We start from the raw sequence: 22,521 nt of genomic DNA on the forward strand, positions 1-22,521 counted from the left end.
ATGAGTGAAAAAAAAAACAAAAAAAACCAAAACAGCCAACGTGTAAAGAAAACCTTTGAAAGCCTGGAGAACTATTGCTCGAGACCACTTTACAAGAAAGTCTGGCTCCTTGGAAGCAAAATATAAAGAAATGAGGGGTGACTCGAGACTTTTGCACAGTACTGTGGTAGGAATAACAATCAAATACGAATACCAACTGCTTTGTTAGTCATATTATTGCAGTCAACTCTAAATTTATACTTCTCATTTTACCGCTGCTGTAGCCCAGACTTCAGGTCTGATTTAAACGCTGATCAGATCAGTATTTTCAACTTTTTCCAACTCCAGTGTCACTGAAACTGCTGTTTATATATATTTAGAAGCTGGTTACAAACATTTTAGGCCTATCCTCTCCTCTGACTTCCTCACTTCTCCTACATCTCCTCTCACTGTGACAGGCAGCAGCAATGACTGTGAGTCAGTTCAGCAGCAGCAGGCTCCAGGCTGTCTGGGCCGGACTGAGACGTAAAAGCACCACAAGCAGAGCTTCTGATCTTGGCTGCCCTCTTGTGTTCAGTTGAGGTATTGCACCTCTATAATATTTGTGTATTTAATGTAAAATGACGTCATAGAAACTAATGAATAAACACAGTAGGGTAAGCAATGTTGCCTGAGTGACTCCCCACTCCTCCCACATAAAGTCAATGAGCACTGAGTCAGGTTACTTCAAAAGTCTTTTAATTAGAGTGCATTTCTTGTCTCCATGGTTCCATTCATGAACAAGTGTGTTTGTGTGTGTGTGTTGAATAAACGACTCCAAATAAAAGCGCCTCAGATAAAAGGCTGCAACAAATTTGCTCATGGCTGGATAGCAGTGTTCCCGACCCTTGGTCTGCATGGCGACGTTAACGGCGAAGGGCGAGCTGAATCACACGCACGATTGGACCACCAGCAGGAGAAGACTTGCACAAGGTTGGTCGTGCATCCAGAAGAGGGGAAGGGTTACAAATCAGTAGTTTAGTTACGCTCACGTCTCAGAGGAAGCCCTGGCTGACTCCACACTGGCTCTGTTCGCCCTTCGAGGTTCATTGAGCCTCCATCGTCACCCGTGGGTAGCACGCAACTCGATTCATTCATTGTTCAGCAGTTCAATAGTTTCTAGGATGTGCAGGATCAATAGTGAGCTGAAAACAGTGGTCACTGAAGATGCACCACTAAGTTTACCTTCAACACTCAGAAATGGTGATTGATCTCTGAAAGCAGCATTTATTTGTTTTACCCAATACTGTATGTACCTGTGCAGTCTGCCAAAACTCTACCACCAGAATCAGAATTTCAATTATTTATGCAACTTCCCCCCAAAAAGCAGGAAAAAGCCTGTTAAGCTTAGTGCGCATATTCAAAATAGGGAGGGAAACCTTCTCTGTCACAATATTATTTCATATCAGTGAAGTATCCTCTTGCTAGGCCTTTTATCACGCACAGCGTGGGGAGGTTTAGGTGTTACCTCCCACGCAGGAACAATGAAGTGTTTAAATATTGACTCTGGCTCTTTTTTTCCCTCTTTCACCTCGGGTCAAGGCTGAACCTTGACGCTGTGTTTGCTCTATCTCTGTTCTGCTGATCTTGGCAGTTTTCCTGTAACTATCTGAGCGTGGAGATCGTTCTCTGACAACATCATCACAAAGGCAAAGAAAGGGGGGAATTTTTGTGTGTGTTTCACCCCCATCCTGTGCTCTGAAATTCCTATTTTCGAGTCGGTGTTTGCACTTGGGAAAAACTGACTAATTTAACCCATAGTACTCGCACCAGGTGTCACACCCCTATGACACTGAAAGGCATACATTTTTACATTTGTTCTTTGAACGCAGTGTTAAATTACTTTGCAATTGTGCTGTAAGAAAAACTAAAGAAAAAAAAAAGAAGCCCAAAACAAGGTAAACTTAAAAAGATCCTGAAATGTAAGCAGAGCAAACGAGTGCTTCTAATAATAACAACAACAACAACAACAACTAACACATAACACAGGGCCATGCAGAAGCTAGGAGCCCACAACTGCCTGGGTCACATACCAATGTGTAAATCCTTCATAAACGAGTGAAAACTTTGTGCAATTTTCTACTCTCCAGAAAAGAAAAACACAACAACACAAAAACTGTTACGTTTCTACAGAAAAAAAAAAAAAGATAAATTGGGCATGTTTGGCAGGTTAGGCAGAGGCATGAGGAGTGCGAGAGGGAGAAGATGAAGGGGAAGAGGAAAAGTGGCACAGCAGGGAGGATTTCTCCCACAGTGAGCCTGAAGAGACTCGAAGATACACAGCAAAAGACCACATGCCTGCACCCATCCCATGCTTTCACTTTCCGCGGTGGTTAACAAGTGAGAGCACGTGTCATGAGAAAAGATCCGACAATTAGATCACAAGGAAGGCTGGGAGTGTGGGGGGGAGGGAGTCACTGGTTTCCAATAAAGGGAAACTGGCACGCAGCGTTTAGGGGGAGAGTGTAGATGGCCCGGGGGGGTTAGAGGGTCGACAGAGAGAGCGAGGAGGGGCTGGGGAGGGCTCAAGAGTGGTTAGGCCCTCTCAGTGCATCGGCTCCTCCTGGGAGGGCGAGTTGTCTGGCTGATTGAGCGAAGCCTCAGCGGTTGGAGAATCCCCGCCGTCCTGGATGCCGGTCTCACTGGTGGATGGTGATGGGGTCATCTTGGTCTGAGGCAGGAGGAAAGAAAACAACGTTGGTTTTACTCTGCTGGAATTACAGCTACTAGAACAGAGAGCACACACCAGCATCTGTACAACCAATGAAATGAATCTCACTTTGATCCGCTGACTTTGATCAGGCCTCGTTTATTAGGCTGTGGCAACATTTAATGTTTAAATAAAGGAATATTTAAGTGAAGCCATCACCTTTAAAAAAGCAGCACTGAGAGCGCGCTCAGCTTTAAGATAATTAACTCAACTTAAAATGTTTGTTTTACGGCTCTGCACGCTAAATCCCAAGATCAAAGATTTTCTGCAGCATTAAACTCGTGACATTTAATGCAATATGTTGCATTTTACTGCTATATTTTTATAATCCCTGCATATTTTTAACCCTCATTTTATGATCATCGTCTGACAACTTCTCAGATTTGAGGCACTCGGGGGGGATCATTTTATGTGAGTGTGCACAGAAGCTGTGCTTCATATCCTTTGTAGTGGAAGGTGGGATATTTTCTGACTCATCCAGAGCACAGAAATGTGTTTTTCTCATCACTAACTTAGACCAGTGCACAGTGGGTCACTAATTGGGATGATGAGATAATTGGGATCCAGCTACCTGCAGTCAGTGACATCTTCTAGGCCCGCTACATAAACAGGACCACTAACATCACCAGATACCCAACCCAGCCTGCACACCGTCTCATCAAACTCCTGCCATGCGGTAGGAGATACATCGACATTCAGTCACACGCAACCAGGCTGAAAACAGTGATACATGACCCTTAAATAACTCTGGGAACTTATATTGCACAACATTTTTGTGACCTGAATGAGTCAAATAATGTCACAGCTTCCACTACCAAGGATATGAAGGACACTGAATAAAGCTTCATAAAGCTCCTGTACCCCTAGTGCTGGTCCCAAGCCTGGATAAGTGGCAGGACTGATTCAGGGAGGGCATCTGACATCACTTACTGGTTTTTAAGGCCTCGAATTGAGCATTTTGACATCCACTATCTTATTTTTATTATTTAAACCAGACACGTGGAGCAACAGATGGATCTGACTAAGAAACCAAGGACACCGCGTGCTCTCAGAAGCCACAAAGGCTCACTTTAAATCTTGATTAAAAAGTTATTTAAGAGCCAAATTCCTCTTTTCACGAACACTGAAAAGAGAGGACGACCTGAACGCGACCTCATTACTGCGGCGCGACGCCAAAATGCAGTGGAATACAGTTTGTGCGCAGAATAATGGTGCGTTTCTGACTCCTAGCCCTTCTACATCCACACAGGCACGTCTGCAGACGACATCAAGGTCCTTTATCCAGCCGTTACCTTCAGAGTCTCTACTTTCTCCTCAAACGACCTGAAGGTTGGTGCGTTTCTGTGAAAGGAAAAAGACAGAAGACAGAGAGGAGAGAGAAAAAAAAAGATGACTGAAGTTATCAAACATAATCACACCCAGACGAGATGCAGACACGTCTTCCTTTCAAAAGGAAAATAGAGCAGGACACCCACTGCAAGCACAGCCTTTAAAGGTCATGTTATCTGATACTCGATACACACAATGCGGGATTTTCTAAAGTGACCCCATTCTTCTCTGTTCAGCTGAGAAAGTGCTAAGAGGGCTTGTTTTTCATGCAAACACACAAAGGGAATACAGAGCGAAGAGGGCGAGAGGACAGTCTTCCGAAAAGCCTCTCGTGTGCGTGCGCTCTCGAGCTGAACTTTCGGATTCACCGGGAGAAATTTCTGATTATATTTACAGACCAAATAAGAAATAAAGTTCTTTCAAAACCTGGTTACGTGTGTGTGTGTCCAGGTTTTGTGAAAGCAGAGCCATATTTAGGGCAGAACTTTCTTTCCAAGTGCAGAAAAACAAAAACCAGGCGAGCAGTTTGTGCAGGTGGGCGTTTCCCTGCATCTTCATATTTTCTTCTTCTTCTTTTTTTTTTAAAGATTTCTGTTAAACCTCTGAGCCTGACGAAACAGCAGCGGCCTGGCGGAGCGAGATTATTAAAGCTGCAGCTTCACTGATAGCAGATAAAGTGGCTTTCACCAGCGGTCTCTCGGTATTATTAGGGTACGCTGTCAGGCCTTATTTTATTTAACAGGAAACACGCTCTTCTGTCTGTCTACTGCCGCCCACAGACACTGAGCAGCCTCCAACATTCACACGAACTGGTTCGGGTTCTCTTACCTCATGACGGGCATGCTAGCCGAGTGCTGCAATGACTTTACGCTATCCGACAGCGTTATTGAGGAGAAAAGAAGGAAGTGTTAGTGGTCATGTTAGCACAGCAGCAGCAGAGCGTGCACAGAGCGAGAGAGCACAACATACAGCACAAACCCTCATTTATTCTACCGAGTGCATAAATCCTATAAATCCCACTTTATCCAATTAAGATTGATTGTGTATTAACACAGCGGGTACATGTTAATCCTGTGAGTTATGGGTGAGTATCATGTCATCAAACGCACGCACACACAAAAGGACAACACACGCACACACACACACACACACCCTTCTGACCCCTGTCAGGCCCTCAGTAGCCCCCCCCATGGCAACCAGCCCCGAGTCTTTGAGGCTGCTCTTCTCAGCACACTGCAGCTTTGAGAGGACTAATAATCTTGTTTGCAGCTCAGTAATCCAGAGAGAAGAAGGATGACAGGGGAGGGGAGACACACTAAGACACGAGAGGGAGGATCAACAAGAGATACATCTCAAATGCAACAATCTGCTGTTGATTTTTTTAAGCCGGGTTTAATCAGGAATAATTCACAGGAAGTGCTGCGTTTGGTGCTCTGAACGCACAGTTTGACACCTAACCCACCGGGACATATGCCCTTTAATAAGAAGCTGGTCAAAGTGGTGCAACAGGCTAATTAGATTTAAATAAAACACATTAGTGCATAAAAACACCCCTGATTTCAGTTCATTCTGCAGAATTTGATTTAAAAAAAACATGCAGGAAAATGTCCAAGTTATTCATGCAAATTGAAATCGATCAGAAGAACGACCCCTGCAGTCCCACATTCAAACACATTTCACAAAGATGGTATGAAAAGAAAAATAAGATTGATTTCTTCTTTAACTGGCCTTAAATAAGTGAGCAGTCTTACCTAACTTTATTAGACGTATAGTGTGACCTGCAAAAGCCAAGCAACGCTGTAAGTTACTAACACTTCTGCTGCTTCTATGCTGATTATCGCACATTTCTCATTTGTTTAACACAAACAAAGGCAGAATATGAATATACAGGAGATATGGAAGCCACTGCTTATGCTTTAAACAAAGATGTGTTTCATGTGGGCCTGCGGGTGCGTTATGAACGGAAGCAGGCGAGCAGTCTCACACTGTCCCCAGTTTTAAAGTTGTCACCTTAAAAACATGTCCTGACTCTGAATCTTGTTAAAATGAGTTTTGTTAGTGGTTAGTAAAGAAAGACAGGAGTGTGGTCTCTTAAACGCTGAGGAAGGACAGAAGGAAAAGAGGAGCTCAGGCCTTGTAGCCGCTACAGGAACACATTTCTATCACATGTGATATGATGGACAGGTGCAGCACAGCGGAACCATTTTTACTGTGGCTTTTCAAAGGATTAAAAAATATGATTCGCTGACATCTCCTCACCTGACATCCTCGAGCTTCCGGGTGATGGCTGAGCCCATATTTGTGAAAGCTGCTGTAGCCTTCAGACTCGCCTGAGACAGAGTTTCAGAAGTCCTCCTATAGCTGAAACAGAGAGGGAGAGAAAGAGGAGTGATGGGCGGCCAAAAAAAAAAAAAAAAAAAAAAAAAAAAAAAAAAAAAAGGATATGAGTGTGATGAAAAGAGACTGAAGGATCAAAGCCGGAAGAGACACGTGAAGGTCAGAAGTAAACTTCAGTGTCTTTTTCATTTTAAAGAAAAGCCGGAGAGCATCAGAATGCTGCTCATTTCCTTCAATGTGAATCCCATCAAACCATTTCAAACAGGCCACAGGCAGCCTGTCAGGAGCACTGACAGCTTTCTACTCGTTCAGCGCAAAAAGAGCGCTTTCTCCACAGCGCTGACAGTTATCCGTATTTTCAGAGCAATTAGAGAAAACGTGCAGGGTTGATGCATAAGAAAGCTCTCGATCAGGACGGGAAAAGGACAAAAATACTACAAAAAGTCTTTAGCAAACGCTTTCAGCCGGCTGACATGAAGGCATCGTGAAAAGCGCGCAGCTCAGTACTTACGCAGTGGAGGCAGTGACCTCCTGCCAGGTTTTGGTGATGTTCTGTTTCAGCTCATTAAGAGGAGTGATGCCCAGCTTCCTCTTAATTTCAGCCAGCTGCTTGTCTTTGGATGCCAGCACCTGGGACAGAGTCTGGATCTCATCTTCGACCTACACACACACACACACACGTCATATTTGATTCTACATATAAATCTGTACCCCAACATGTAAAGTCTGCCTCATCCAGTATTTGCCATTATAAAAAGACCCAAATTCAAAACACATTTTTTCCAGGTCATAAAACTCCACCATTGTTTAACCGCATGACCGTGGCGACATTTCCAATTTATTTGGAGCCAGTCCCCACAAACACCAACGTTCTGCTGTTACAAATACAAATTATCTCATTAAATCCGCAGTAAATACATTCCTCGACAAATGAGCCGTTTGATCAAAATACTTTAAATCGACTGAACAGAATGACTGTTCTCCAAATAATAAATAAATTGTTATTTGAGCCTTTTAGCCTTTATCTGATAGAGGCGGACAGGACAGCATGGAGCCAGAGAGGGCGGGTGACAGGCCGCAGCAAAGGCCCTGAGGCTGAATCGAACCCAGGCAGCTGCAGAGAGGACCGAGCCGTTAGTACACGGGTCACACGCGCCACCAGGTGAGGTCCTGGAGCAACAACATTCAGCTGTTTTAAATAGCTGTGAACCGTTTTTTAAGTGAAAAGGCCTGAACTTAGCTTCTCAGTGGTTAAAGAGCATGGCATGTTCCCCCATGCGTGGGCTCTCTCTGGGTACTCTGGCTTCCTCCCACAGTCCATCCTGTCAGGTTAACTGATTATCCCAAACTGGGAGCGTGAATGTTTACCTCGCTCAGACCAACATCTCTTCTATTAAATCTTTGACCCCTCCTGACCTTAACCAGCTCCTCCTGCAGCTCCTGACGCTCTTCCTCTGTCAAGTCGGGCGTTGTTGAGGACGCAGCGCCAACAGACGTCACTGCATCCTCTCCCACCTCTGGGGCCGAGTCCGGATGGCCCTGGGAACCTGGGAGGTAAAAAAAGAAAAGAAAGAAAGAAAAGAAAACAATGTTTTTGACTCAGCAAGAAGTGCAAAATTTAATGAAGTGATCTCTTTCTAAAGATAAACAGACATGTCTGGTGATTTAACATGTGACAGAGATTAAGAAGTGAAGCTTTCCACAATTCTTCCTGCACAGACCAGCTATACCATCTCCCTCACACACACACACGGCATATAGAGTACAAGCTTGTCTTGGATGTTGATGACTCTGACAGAGCTGTGCTCAGCAGGAACAAGAGCGCATCAATAATACAAAGAACTTTCTAGATGGAGACATCCTCGGCTCAGACAGTGTGAGAGGAGGAGTTGTTGGGATCTGTGAAACAAAAGTACGACACCCAATAAGGATGTTCTGGGCCAGAAGTGAGCTGGAATAGGGGAAACAAAAATCTCTCCCTGAGGTCATTATTTTTTTTTTTGGTATCTAGTCAAATTATTTCAAGGAAGTTAAAGTATAGACGCAAAACCCAAAATAGGAGAGTATGAAAAAAAAAAAAGGAAAAAGGGGAAACCCCAGAGCTGAATAACTCAGTGTGAGGGGAAGAATACAAGAAAAAGGAACTGCTGGAGTGAACTTCATACACATACAGTGTTGTTACCACCTCAGCGTGGAGGCAGAACCATCACACAAAACAGAGAAGAGTGTAAGTTTCATTAAAGCGTTGGCTCAACCTAACGAATAAGAGAATTTGGTCATGTGCAATTTTCTCAGCAGACTGGGGTTGTAATAATTATGTAATAACAGTGAAATATATGTAATAGTGCAAGAGTGAAATGAAGACATCAGGTGCAGCTTCTGTGTATTTGCAACTGCTTATTATTATTATTCAGGATTTAAAAAGAAAAAGTGCATTTTAAGGTGGTCGCGTAAGCAGCCAATCATTATAGTTTGACCTGTTCACTGCATGAATATAGGAAATGTTCCTCTCAGTGACTGAGCTGTCACCCAGCTGGGGTCAGGATTTGGCATAAACAGCAAAACGCACAACATCATTTTAGCCGGTGATACATTTTGTTTCCACACGGAGGCTGCGGTGAAACGCGCAATCTCGCCAAAAGGAATGGTACTTGAAATACATCTTCATCTCCAGCCTCCTCCTCCCACTTCATTCCAAATACTGAGGACACCCTTTCTCTCTTTCAATGCGGACCACTGTGAAAACGTGAGACGGAGACAGAAAAAAAGAGAAGAAAAATAAATCAATAAATAAAAAAAAAAAAAAATCACATAAATCTAGCAGTGCACACTCCCACAAAGACAGCGGGATTGCCTCACGCCGTCTGGAGAGCCGTTAATGAAATAACGTTCCTCTGCCTTCAAAACACACATTATTATCACGAGCTGAGGGAGCCGTGCCATTAATTGCTTCTCCTTTTACATTTAATTAACGCCAGGGGACAAGGCGAGCGGATTGGACACCTCACAAGTGCAAATATTTATATGTCAAAACACGCTTTGGCGAGAGAAGTGAATCCGAGGCAAATTGTTTCGACGAGGAAACTGAGATGGGCATTATGGTAATCAGGCAAAAAGAACCACAGAGGAAATTCTCATTTAGCCCTCAGTCGTGAAACCACCCCCTCTGTTCCTGTGGGGTGTTTCACTTCATCTGCCCTTAAGCGCTTTTCCACTCTCTTTTGAATTTACCCCCCTCTTCTTTCTACTAGTGATACAGCACTGACACCATATATGCAGACAAACCTGCGTACTACAACATCACAATTTTGCAATAGACACTTCCTGTTATAACGGCTGTGCTTCAGCCAGATAAAGAAAAAAAATAAGACACCACCCTTTTTTTTGTAAATTTTAGTACACATAATGTTTTGATAACCTACAATATGCTGCTCAGGAACTCATTTTCTTCAAGCACATCGGGTTATGTAAAATTCTGGGCACCTCTGTAAATGTCTTGTAGGTGTGTTTCCATCAGTAGGTGCTAAGAGCATGAGAGGGAAAAAAAAAGAAACAAAGGGAGAGTCAGAGAGAGAAACAAATAGAGAAGTTTATATGCGAGTGTAGGCAGAAGTTTGGCTTGCGACATCAAACTGCATACTCACCCACATCCCTGCCCAACCTCTATGGTTTGAGTTCATTTCCTCTTAACAATCCTGCCCTATGAGCACCCAACTGTGTGTCTGTCAGTACTGTAGCAACGACGAAGACGTGCACTTAAATAGAGACCACGAGCTTTTTGATCGTCCCTCTTTTCCTGTGATAAGCGATAAGCAGCGATGTCGCCTAGTCATCGAATAGCGGTAACCACGCTAATGCAGCTTTCATAAAGGGCCAGACGACACACCAATAAACATGGAAATCAATAAAGTTGTATTACACAACCAGAATGTTACGAAAGAATAAGATAAGAATGACAGTGTGCATAGGAAGCCATTTGTTCACCTTAATGGGCTCTATTGTCTCATTTGAGTTATATCAAACTCAATCCTTGCACACTTTTGTGTGTGTGTGTGTCTGCACACAAACAGCTCCAAACATGACGAGGAACATCCTTTAAGATTTTCCATCTCTCTCTCTCTCTGTCAAACTTATTCTCATAAATACGACCTACCTCAAACGCCTCATGGAAATTTCATCAAATTTGCACAGAGATTTAATTGGACTCAAGAGTGAATTAATACTGGTAGTCAAAGGTTAAAGGTCACCGAGCACACTGTCAACCATAACCAATTAGAAGGAAATTTAGCATAAATGCTCAGCAGGGTAAAATGATGACATTTAATATAAAAGCGGCAACTTGACTGATACGTGCGGTTTTCTCTGACATTGTGGTGCCTAAAATATTGGCCACCTTATTATGTAAACAAACACACAAGCGAACACAACAGGAAATGTGACAGTCAGCGATCCGGATACCTACAATCAAAACTCTCCTCTTAAGGAAATACTTAGAATTAGAGCTCGTATTAAAAGAAGCATCCAGCTGCGTCGAGGCACTAAACCCATTCTGTGTTATTTGCAACTTTCAACAGTGCTAGCGTTAAAGAACATGAGGCATAAAAACCTCAGCATGAACAGAAACTACGAGGACCTGGGAACACTAAGACACATGGAGCGCGCACACAGCCAGGGTCGTGACAAGGAACAGAGGAAGATGAGGAATTGAATTCACAGGACAACAAGAGGAAGGGCAACAGGTGGAAACACAGCTGGAACTAATCTGAGTAACAGAACAGGAGAAGCAAAACTGAGCATAACACACATGAGACGAGGCACCGTCAAAATAAAACAGGAAGTGACATACACATAGCGACCCAGACGAGGACATGAAAGCTTGACAGTAGGACAGGAGATAAACGGACACGGAAGCACGTGGCAGAGTGGGGAGACAAAGAACGTGGAAACAGGTACAGGAGACAGAACACAGAGACATGACTAAGACACGGAGAGAGGGAGAGGAAGACATAAGACAGGCAGGGGAACCTAAGGAAACGCTAAAGACAGAACATAGAGACGCAGACTATGACCAACGGGACATGACAACAAGACTGACATCCACAGGAGACACAGAGGACAGAACACAGGGACGAGACATGAAAGGAAACTAATATCAGACTCAGAGACTCTAGAAAGAACCAAACTCAAGACTAAACCGTACAAAACTAAAACTCTTAATCATCTTCATGACGCAAAGGAAAGAATAATGAATTCACACAAAACTTGAAATCCTGGCTCACAGACCCAGGTACCATGACAACAGGAGGTTCCTACCGCAGCTGAATGAGTCTGTAATGGGAGGAATGATGGTTGGGGAACAGATGATGAACACTGCTGCCTGTGAGAACTCGTTGGAAAGGCTTAATTGTAAAAATGAGACAAAATCAAAACATAACTCGATATGGACAGTCTGTACTGGACGTTGCGAAAATGTCACCCAATAACTTATGGTACAAACTGTGTATCTCACTCTGTGTCCGTCTTGTTCTGTCTTTTTCTGTTTATATCTAACTCAATTGGATAAATGTTCAAAGACAGCGTGATAAAGAGCTGAAAAACTGTAGCGAATACTTCTCTTTTTCCCCAAAACAGAAAAACGGACAGTTTTACAGTCATTGCATCCTTATTCTCTACATTTCTAGGAAAAAGAAGGAAAACGCGGAAAGCAGTGAGGGCACGGCGCGCCGTGTGGTACAGCAGCATAATTATGACTGAAGTTTAAAGAGTTATGATGGTCTGAAATCGACACCGTCTGAGATCTAGAAACATCTAAATTGAGAGAATGCTGTCATACGCATCGCCGACAATCATCATTTGTTCCCTCCCCCTCCAGTTTGTGCCCCCACCCCAAATTCTTCCTGTTCAATGAACCAAACCCATGTTTTGTCTTTTTATCCAGCAGGCACACACACACACACACACACACACACGCGCGCAAAAAACACACACCCTTCACTCGGCCTCTCTCTTCTCTCCTTGTGATTACCTCTGGTTTTGACAGCTGGCGAGCTGGGCGGTGTGTCGCTTAAGGCTGGAGAGAGGTAGAGATAGCTGGTGTTGACTCCTTGTTCAAAGTCAAACGGAGAGCGGTATTCCTCCAGAGGGTCCATGCTTTATTCTTTACAGCTTTCAGCGTGTCGCCGGCCGGAGCGACTACCACCTCCTTTTTACCAGCACTACCTAAGCAGAGCCAGCCGAGTGCTTATTGCTGATTGTTTGCATGTGACCCAGGCGCGTGCTGCTTGTGTCCGTTTCCTTCTTTACTAGACATGCGGAGACACGCTCAAGTGTCCAAGTGTGTGCATGCACAAGGAAGGAGGTTTTGTATCGGCCCTCAGGTAGTCACAAGGTGAGAGTGACTACAGTGATGCCAATTTCTAAATATCGGTTTCTGTTTTGGGCCAAGGTGTAGTGAGCCCTTTGCTCCTGTCTTGCTGTTAATAAGTTACCTGTCCCCTCAAGCAGCTGTTGTAGCCGGCTCGCACACACAGACACACAAAAAACACACCCTCCCACTTCCTCTCTACTATAATCCCAAAGGTCAGTTCTTAGTCCATCCTGCAGACCGTGAGCGCCATCGCTGTCATTTTTGTGTGTCCTAGCTGCTGTTGCGATACCGCACGGTACTCCTGTTCCAATACTCTCGGGTTCCGCCGCCAGTTCCCGCCCTCCCTCGCTTCCCAGCCTGTCAATCGAGGAGGACATGAGAGCGACCCCATTTGTGTGGGCCGGTCATGCGATGTGATTGTGTGGGGGCGCATTAGATGAAAAGCATAATCTGCAGTGTCCCAGATTACAGCAAAGCTCTAATCCAGGGTGGACAGTCCAGCTTGAAGCAGCGGTAATGCTAGTCAGCTAGAAAGGAGAAGAGAGGGTGCCAGAGGCTCCGCGAAGTGGTAGAGGGAACAAGTGCTAGATTGTGTACTCACACAAACTGCTTGCCACAATGGCATTCTCTGAACTAGAAAGCTCCTGTAATGCAAGACCTTCATCACATGAAAACAAACTCTTTTAATCGAGTTTTTCCTCGCCTGAAAGCAGACTTTTTCCTTTGCATTACGACACGGCACAGAGCTGTGACATAAAGCAGGTATTTAGGCTGCACAAAGAGAGGAAAACATACGTGCAATCCTTGTCACATTTCAATCAAATGTGCAAAAAGCAGCGTAGATGGCAACATATTAGACACTGAAGCTTTCAAGGTTGCGTTGAAAAAGAAAAGCAGCACAAGTTTTATGATGGTGAACGGACAGAATCCCTGAAAGAGCTCGAGAGCATTGTGGAAGGAGGTACAAAACAAACATCGGCTAGTTTAAACAGAGTGAAGCCGACTCAAAGCAAGATCATATACTGAGTTTTTACTGGTTTGAAACTGAGGTCTGGGGGTTATCAGCTCAGTTACCCACCTAGTAATTTACCTTTAGTTAACAGACGTGTCAGACGAAGACTTTCCTGTTAGTTCTGGACATTTAATAATCAAAAATGTATTTTATATTTAAGCAAATGTGCAATTTGCAGGGGCGGGGCTATCCAGGCAATCACAGGGAAAACAGAAAGGGTTATATCAAACCCCTCTTTAAAGAAATGCATTCAAATATATTTCAATTACTACCCTGATGATTTTCCTTTGGGGAAAGCCCAAAACGCTTCAGTAGATTTACGATTTTTTATTTCTTCCCTGATGTATAATAAGTAATCCCAGCAGACTCAACCACGGATGTAAAATTGCCCTAAAATTACTCGATAACTTTGGAAAGATGTGCTGCAGCACCGGTATCGAGCAGCATTAAAATTGAAGTGGTAAAGATTTAAACTCTGCAAAGGTATCGCTGCGGGGAAAATTAGCACATTAGTACAGAAATATTCACAGGGAGAATTTAAAAACTATGTACATAAATCATGAGCTCCCTTCAGGCCTGTGCAGCCACCATTCTTCTGTGCAGAAAGCCAGACGTGCATGTCTGCTTGATCCTCTCCAGGAAATGCCTTAAATTTAGAGAGAAGGAGCGGTGCTCTCCTGAAAGTATTGAAACACTAGGGGACAAATTCCACGATTAACTAGAGTAAAAAAAAAAAAAAAAAAAGTTTACATTTTTTCCTCCTACATATTTTGCACAACTCAACATTTGAGTCTCTTTAAATCAGTACCTGTGGATAAAGTTAAACACAGCAAGGAAACTCTTATTGAAAAAAAAAAAAAAGTATTTGATATTAGACCGAACTCATCGAGTTGCTCAGTTTCTGAGGCAGCAAAGCAAATCAACATTTTGCACCACCAACCTTACTGTAAGATACGAAGCTCTTCTGCAATGCTGTTCTTCTGCGCCTTTTAATCCACAGGCCTGATCCGTTTCCTGCATGTTCACAAGGAAACTCAAATTCTGCCTTCTTAGAACCAAAGGCTGGTTTGTGGGAAAGCCTCCCATGTGAATGTTTGCCCTCTCGTTCTCACTGTAGATGAACGCGCTTTGAGCTACCTGCAGACACTGTGGTGATGTTTTTTGGTTGGTCTGCTGTTTGGTTGGGCAGATAGGAAAACAGTTGAAATGTGCACCAGCAGTAGTGACACGTTTTCCACTTTCAAACAATTTGGAGATCCTATTTAAATCCTCATCAGACTAAAACAAATCCAGATATTTTTTTTTTTCTAAAGCTCTTGGTCTGATGGCATCCCACACCTTAAAAAGGAAAAATACAAATAAAAACACAGCACTTGCTGAATAAGCAGGTCATAGTTATGGTCTGATCTCATTTTCAACTGTAAGCAATGTTTCAAAGACATAAACATGCCAACCAGCTGAAATGTGGAAAAAGCCAATAATCTTAATGGGATGTACTTATTTTTCTACTTAACTGTACATCAAAGTGATGAACATGTTCATTTTTTCCATTTGAGGAAAACAGGTGACTAAGACTAACTCAGTATCAAAGAACCCCCACCATGGCAGCAGAGGTATTACAATGATGGTGACAGGGAGATGATGAGTTTCAATGTAACAGCAAACCCTACAGTACACATGACAAGTCTGTAAAACAAGTTGTTGGTCATATAAGGCTAAATAGCATAACACTACAGCTACACTAGACAGGCTCCACAACACAGCTTTTCTATTTAGCAAGGTCAACCCAGAAGTAATGCGTTTGCAGTCGCTCACGGCAAACTATCAAGCCTCAACGTGCAAACAACAGTCCAATATAAACGTCTCAGTAAATGTACGAACACATTCTCTTAAAACAGTCTAAATGATTAGTATTACTGGCACTTCTTTCAAGTACTCCAGCATACAAACAGCCTCCAGTGCTGAGAGTCATTACACATTCACTTGGCGGCTGCAGGTAATATTTCTCTGGTTTCTGTAACTTTGGGATTTCCTGACAACAGATATTTTCCCCTCTCAACTGGCATTTTATGACATTCCCCACAAGTCAGCCACAACACAAACAATAAGAAATTATGTCCCTCGGCAGGTTTGTTTTTGTGACTTTGCATACTCCCAAAAAGAGGAAGTAGTGTTCACAAAGACTTTGTGGTTCACTTTGTGGAAGCCAGACAAGGGACGGGTAATCAGAAGGAAATGTGAAAGAGCTGAAAGTGATTGTTTCAGGCAGAATGAGCTGAAAGCCTCTATGAGGGTTCGGTTTAGCAGAAAAAAAAAAGTTTTTCTTAAACTGGGAAGTCTCAGAATACAAATATAGAGGTAAATATGAATACAAGAGGTCCTCGTTAAGATGCAAGCACAAATACTTTTCTACAAGAATCCTTCTCTACTGAAACGGATCAAACCAGCACACTCATTTTTCTATCTTAGCAAACAGTATCTCTCTCAGCTAGACTGGACAGGCCTCCCAACATGATGAACTCAACATAACTCTGCAGCCCTCCTGATCAGTGGAGCCCCTAATCCATGTGATACTTGTTAAAACAACGCACACAGACACACGTGCACACAAACCAGTACGCTTGTATAGCTATATTATTAAAAATGATGAAAGTCAAAGTCACAAAGCAGACATTTTCACAGAATAAGTTCATGCCATTAAAACATCCCATTTGATTTATAAGACCAATAGAAACACAAATCAACCCCTGCCGCGACTGTGACCGTAAACACAAACAAACAGCCATTTTAGAGCGGCTAATGAAGCACAGCGCACGATCAATTACCTTACTATTCAAAGCAGGGCCTGTCACACGATTAGCCTAAACAGGAATCATGAGACATGGATAACTGTGGATACTTTAACTAGGCCCACAAAGCATGACATGTGCATGATGGGAAGTGGCTACACCTCAGATGGACACCGATACCATACATGTGCATTCAATCTAGACTCTTGGCTACACGACTTAAGACAAACATGGAGATGAAAGCTGATTAAAGTTAGTCTGACAGGCTGGAAAAAAAAAAAAATCTCCTCTCGATCTGTTGCTTAAATGTGAAGCAGCTGCTTGCAGATGGTTAGCGCACAACTGGAAACAACTGGAAACAGCTAACCGACCCAGAACACAACTGTACATGAACCATTCAAACTGGAAAAGGGTGTCAATCCTCTCATCCTTCAAACAACGGTAAACACTAAAAATGGGTTGTTTCTCCAAATACAAGGTCTAATGTATGGCAACAGATTGGAAAGCTGTTGTTGTGTGGCCTACTTCCAAAACAGATTCACCATCTTACTCTATTTGCACTACAAATACAGGACATGGTGTATAGAGCAGCACGGTAGTACAGCACATTAAAAAAGTAATGAAACCAAAACTTTCTGCAGTCATTATACATCTTAGCCGGGCTTAAGATGATACCAATAAACGCTAAAAGTTTACGTTTTTCCCTGATTGTGTTACAAAACCTTAAATAACTGAAGTGATGGAGTTTAGATGAAAACAGCAGGTATCGGACAGGAAAAAAGGGTCTGCCAAACCTTCTACTGTCATGTAAGGTACCGATTAAAAGATAATGAAAGCAGGGACAGAAGTAACCTGAAATAAAAAAGAACTTTTGGTTAATTGGCACAGATTATAAAGAACAACAAAATAAACTATCATAGCTATGCAGATGACACACAAATATATATCACAATGTCACCAGGAGACCGAGGCCCTGTACAGGCTCTTGGTAAATGCATTGAGGAAATCAATGACTGGTTGTGCCACAATTTTCTCCAGCTAAACAAAAACAAAACTGAAGTAATAGTCTTTGGTGCCAAAGAAAAATGATTACAGGTCACCAGAGAACTTCAATCTATACATCTAAAAACCACAAACCAGGCGAGAAATTTGGGTGTAGTGATGGATGCAGACCTAAACTTAGAAAAACACATTAAGACAATAACAAAGTCAGCTTACTATCACCTCAAGAATATTTCAAGGATAAAAGATCTGATGTCTCAACAGGACCTGGAAAAACTAGTCCATGCATTCATCTTTAGTAGGCTTGACTACTGTAACAGCATCTTTACAGGTCTACCTAAAAAAATCAGTCAGACAACTACAGCTCATTCAGAACTCTGCTGCTCGAGTCCTCACTAAGACCAAAAAAGTGGACCACATCAGTCCAGCTCTGAGGTCTTTACACTGGCTGCCTGTCCGTCAGAGGATAGACTTTAAAGTTCTAATGCTGGTCTATAAAGCTCTGAATGGTTTAGGACCAAAATACATCAGTGACCTCCTGACCCAGTATGAACCTTCCAGATCCCTCAGGTCATCTGGATCAGGTCTTTTATCAGTTCCCAGAGTCAGAACCAGACAGGGAGAAGCTGCATTCAGCTTCTATGCTCCTTATATCTGGAACAAACTCCCAGAAAGCCTCAGATCAGCTGAAACACTCAGTTTATTTAAATCCAGGTTGAAGACTCACCTGTTCTCAGCTGCATTTGAATAAAGCACCAAATCCACACTTTTAAGCTTAAATTTCAAAACTTACATTTAACTACTGATTTTATCTATTGTTCTGATTTTATCTGTTTTGATTTTATATACTGTTTTGTTTGTTTGTTAATTAGTTAGTTAGTTTATTTGCTTGTTTTAATCAATTTTAAATCATGCTTTTTATTTGTTCTTGTTTCTAATGTCTCTGTAAAGCACTTTGAATCACCTTGTTGTTGAATTGTGCTATACAAATAAACTTGCCTTGCCTTGCCTTGCCTTAATTGGGAGTAATAATTTATATCTCTACTGAACTTTCTTTTCAATAGTTTATCAAAGTTTCTGTCTGCAGTCTTTCACTGGAAAATAAACTACCAGGCAGGTGAGAGTGCTGCTTGGCCAAATCTCACAAGTCGGTGAAAAATTCTCCATAAAGCTGTACTGAAAGTAGTGGAATTTATTGACCTTTGAGTTTCTTTTTCGTTCAGTTTAACAGAGCCTGATCACTGCATTTTACTGCTGAAATGTCAAACAATTCAGATAAATATTAAATGCATTGCATTGTGATGTATATATTTAGGTTAAAAGCACATTTGCCTGAGTATTCTCTCAAACTTCAGACTTTTTGGACCAGCATAAAGTATCTTATACCATATTTGCCAACGTTTTCTTTCAGGCAACTATCAGGTCCACATACAAAGTTTTCAAATAGACAGCTGGTGTTCCCTTTAATCTTTGAAATGAAATGTGCAAACCTGGCGACACCAACGTTCAAAGTTACAGCTTTCAAGGCTACAGCTTCTCGCATACATCAAACCCTTCAAAAAGTCCTTTTAAAATGATCTACGACAGCCATGACTGCTGACAGGTGTATTTCTGAGTAGACTTCAAATACTAATGGTTTTGGTAAACACACATCTGGTTTTCACTAAATGGGAGGTCCAGCCCAGACTGACACAGCTTGTAGCCCAATATGACATTTATTGGCATGACTGAACAAATCATAGCAAACCTTTACATAAACACATGCAGTGTTTGCAGCTTTTAAAGTGTGATTTGGCTGTGCTGAATGTATTTCCAGCTCAAACGACCGGATCTGCATTACTGGGGTGGGGATGTTGTTTGTGAGAGACTTCCTCTGACAGCTGAAAGCAGACAGTTGTGCATCGCAGAAATCTAATAACGCCAAAAAATGTTGGCTTCTGCTCCTGATCAATCTCATTAGACGGGTAGCTGAAAAACAACACAGGCTGGTGAACCTGACCACGTCCTTTCTGAACTGATTCAAGCCACAAGCCTGTATGCAGAAAATGAAACAGGCAACATTCAAAACAACAATAAAAGTTAGTCTGGAGTACAAAAACTTTCTACAGTCCTTGACATTGACCTGGAACAATATGACTGAGTGAGAAGGCGTTTAGGTTCAGGCATCTATCAGAGTACCAATAACCTCTTTGTAGTCTATTCAAGCTCTATAAATGTTGATGAACAAATCAAGATTAACAAGATCATAAGGCACATCTGAGTCAACCACAGATTTCACTGAACCTGAGTTTAAGGGGAAAAAAACATTCACTATGGAAAAAATAACATTATACTGCTAGAAAAAGGGAGGACACAAACAGACAAGTTTGTTATCTAAAGATCATCTGCACAGAGACACACAATCAGGGGAGAGCAGACTCCTTTGAGAGGCACCAGTCAGAGCACTCTCCGACCTTGGTCCTGCAAAAAACCTGTTCACCAAGTTATTTGCAAATGCTTTACCTGAATTACTGTCAAAGGATTGAAACATCTAACCTATGAAACCCTCCCTTAAAATAAATACATAAATAAATAACGTAAAGGGAGATTATTGTATTGAAGCAAGCAAATACTTGACACTGAGCGGTCTCAACTTCTACGAGAAGGATGCAGGTACAGATGGTAGTAAAATACAGCTACCATACCAAAAGTCTGACCTTGAAACAAACTTGGCTGCCTGTACAGCAGTGTGACTATAAATTCAGAGAGCACAGCAGTTCCTATGGTGATATTTAAGGTGATAAAATTACATCTCGAGAGGCAGATCATTTACTTTTGCTGCCTAGAGAGGTAAACAGACACCACCTCAAGGCTGCAGTAAAGTTAGAGATTGGCAAAGAGTTTCCCCTTTATCTGATAACTATGCAATTTCACTTTCTTGTGATTACTTGTGGTACAGGCCTGTTTTATTGCGATTTTGATGAACAATAGCCTGTAGTGCAAGTGTGCACGGCCTTAAAAGAAATCTGGCATTCACCTTTTTTCAAACTGTGTTTTTTTAAGGTCACATGCAATGACTTATAAAACCACTAAAAGACAAGATATCTAACTGGTGCATCCGCTGCACGCACACAGTGAAAAAACATGTCATGTGGGAAGGGAAAACCCTCCAAAGCATACCACAAGAAACCTTTATGAGCAAAGAGAACCCAGATCAAACAGTTACTAAGATACCATTTACTTAAGGATGTGTTCAGGACCTGCAACTCTAATTCAGGAATGGGCTTCACAAGCGTGGCATTTAAAGCCAAGTAAAGCATTCTTTTCTATTGTGTCCACTGGCAGCAACACAGAAAGTGATGCAGAAACACACCTCAGTTCTTCTGATATGGAGAAGCACAAATTATCAATCAGGAACCAGTTACATCAATAATTCTGGTGTTCATACGCAACATTTGTTCTGGCTTTCTCGCTCTGTGTTATTAAAAAGGGAAGAAGAAGAAGAAGAAGAAGAAGAAGAAGGAAAAAAAAAACAAAAAAAAAAAAAAAAAAAAAACACACACAAAACAACTTTCAACCATCAGAAAATTACTTTTGAGAACCCAGAGGAGGGTGAAGGCTGTTTGTGCTGCAGGGAAATTTGGTCAAAAATTCCAACATGACATTTTAAATGAACAAATAAAACTCAGATGCTTTGCTTCTTTCCACAAGCACTTTAGTGCAAATGAAGTAGAATAAAATAATACAAAGATCAGAGAAGAATGGATCATGCTGTTTATGAGTAAAATCACAAAAAGTTGGACATACAAGCTTTTTTGTGTGCAAATGTGGACTTTTCTGTACTCCAGCAAAGACATATGGACTTGAGACAGGAGCAGTTGTGTTTAAGTACATAAGAGAGCAGAACAGCTGCTTGATAGGAAAGCAAACGTGCAGGAAGAGGAACGAGGTGAAAGACAGAAATGCAGGTAGAAGACACTCAGGATACCTGTGGTTAACTGAACTGTGCTATAGTTTGGCACGAGAAAAATCAGCAAAACCCACAACTCACAACCACTTTGGCACAGAATAAGTGTTCGTAAATTTCAAAATAAAACTTTTTTTTTCAGTGTAAAAAACCATATGAAAGAGCATAAGAGCACAGCGTGACTTGTCTGAACTAGTTATAGCAGTGAGCTGTCAAACAGGTGTAACCCATTCTTACAGGCTACGCCGTCAGTTACAAAATATGTTGTTGACTAGTGTTTTACTGCTTTTCTTCACTGCCTGTCAAGGTTTTTAACTCACACAAAAACTGAAATGTGCGTTTATGGTTTCACCTAATAAGTTAATGGGTGGTTAAAAAAACAAATTGTGGCGTGACACCGCACTTCCGTGTCATTTTTCTAGAAATCTCTTGCAGTGGTGCTGCTGAAAAAAAGTTATTTTCTTATTCAAATTCTTCAAACTGTTGTCCGTCGCAAAAATAACTCACTTTATTCGTATGGCGAGAGGTAGCATATGCTCTCAACGAACTAACTTGAGTCACAGCACAAAGTTAGCTAGTCCGCTAACTTTTCTCTAAGGAAAAAGTAGTTTTAAAACATCTATTACGACACTGGCACGCGTCGATGATTTAATTACCTTTGTCTGCATCCTCCATTGTCCGTCCAAAGCGTTGTTTCTCGTCGATTTCTACTCAGGGTCCTCAGGTTGTTCACTTTCCTGCTGTGGGTCTTCCTGTTCTCTGCCTCATGTTGCCAGGCAGCCCGCCGTGCGGGGTGGGGTTCGCGGTGACGTCAGCACGCAGCAGTGTAAACAGAAGCAAGCACGTGGATCAAGTTTTAGCCCAACAACAATGCAAAGCTGCGCAACAAGGACACGTCATTACTTGTGTTTCTGTTTTGTTTTTTTGTTTGTTTGTTTTTTACTGTACAACAAGAGTATGTATATGTATATGTAAAATGTATATATATCTGCAATAGTGTAGTAGTATATA

The 22,521-nt window shown here is 42.1% G+C and overlaps 1 protein-coding gene across 3 annotated transcripts; it reads right to left on the reverse strand.

Moving 5' to 3' along the window:
• Nucleotides 1–700: 700 nt before the first annotated feature.
• On the reverse strand, nt 701–22,310 carry tpd52 (tumor protein D52). Of its 3 annotated transcripts, none has more exons than XM_040020634.1 (7): nt 22,167–22,310; nt 7,811–7,941; nt 6,906–7,054; nt 6,317–6,418; nt 5,809–5,835; nt 4,021–4,069; nt 701–2,689 (listed from the first exon to the last, which is right to left on the reverse strand). In XM_040020634.1, the coding sequence occupies exons 1-7, from the start codon at nt 22,183–22,185 to the stop codon at nt 2,564–2,566; spliced, it is 603 nt and encodes a 200-aa protein (XP_039876568.1). In that variant the 5' UTR covers nt 22,186–22,310; the 3' UTR covers nt 701–2,563. The 3 variants fall into 3 exon arrangements, with proteins under 3 accessions (XP_039876568.1, XP_039876565.1, XP_039876566.1); XM_040020631.1 differs by lacking the exon at nt 22,167–22,310 and adding an exon at nt 12,420–17,436; XM_040020632.1 differs by lacking the exons at nt 5,809–5,835; nt 22,167–22,310 and adding an exon at nt 12,420–17,430.
• Between the last annotated feature and the right edge of the window lie 211 nt (nt 22,311–22,521).

Source organism: Simochromis diagramma, unplaced genomic scaffold (assembly GCF_900408965.1).
Source record: "Simochromis diagramma unplaced genomic scaffold, fSimDia1.1 OVJJ01000753.1, whole genome shotgun sequence".
Classification (NCBI taxonomy): Eukaryota; Metazoa; Chordata; class Actinopteri; order Cichliformes; family Cichlidae; genus Simochromis; species Simochromis diagramma.

Excerpts from the sequence above, each read along its gene's own strand:
- tpd52 (XM_040020631.1), bottom strand. The coding sequence starts at position 12,543 with ATGGACCCTCTGGAGGAATACCGCTCTCCGTTTGACTTTGAACAAGGA. Across the intron at positions 6,419-6,905 it reads GAGGTCACTGCCTCCACTGC|CTATAGGAGGACTTCTGAAA; the intron begins GTAAGTACTGAG and ends TCTCTGTTTCAG. Across the intron at positions 5,836-6,316 it reads CGGAAGCTCGAGGATGTCAG|GTCACACTATACGTCTAATA; the intron begins GTGAGGAGATGT and ends TGGCTTTTGCAG.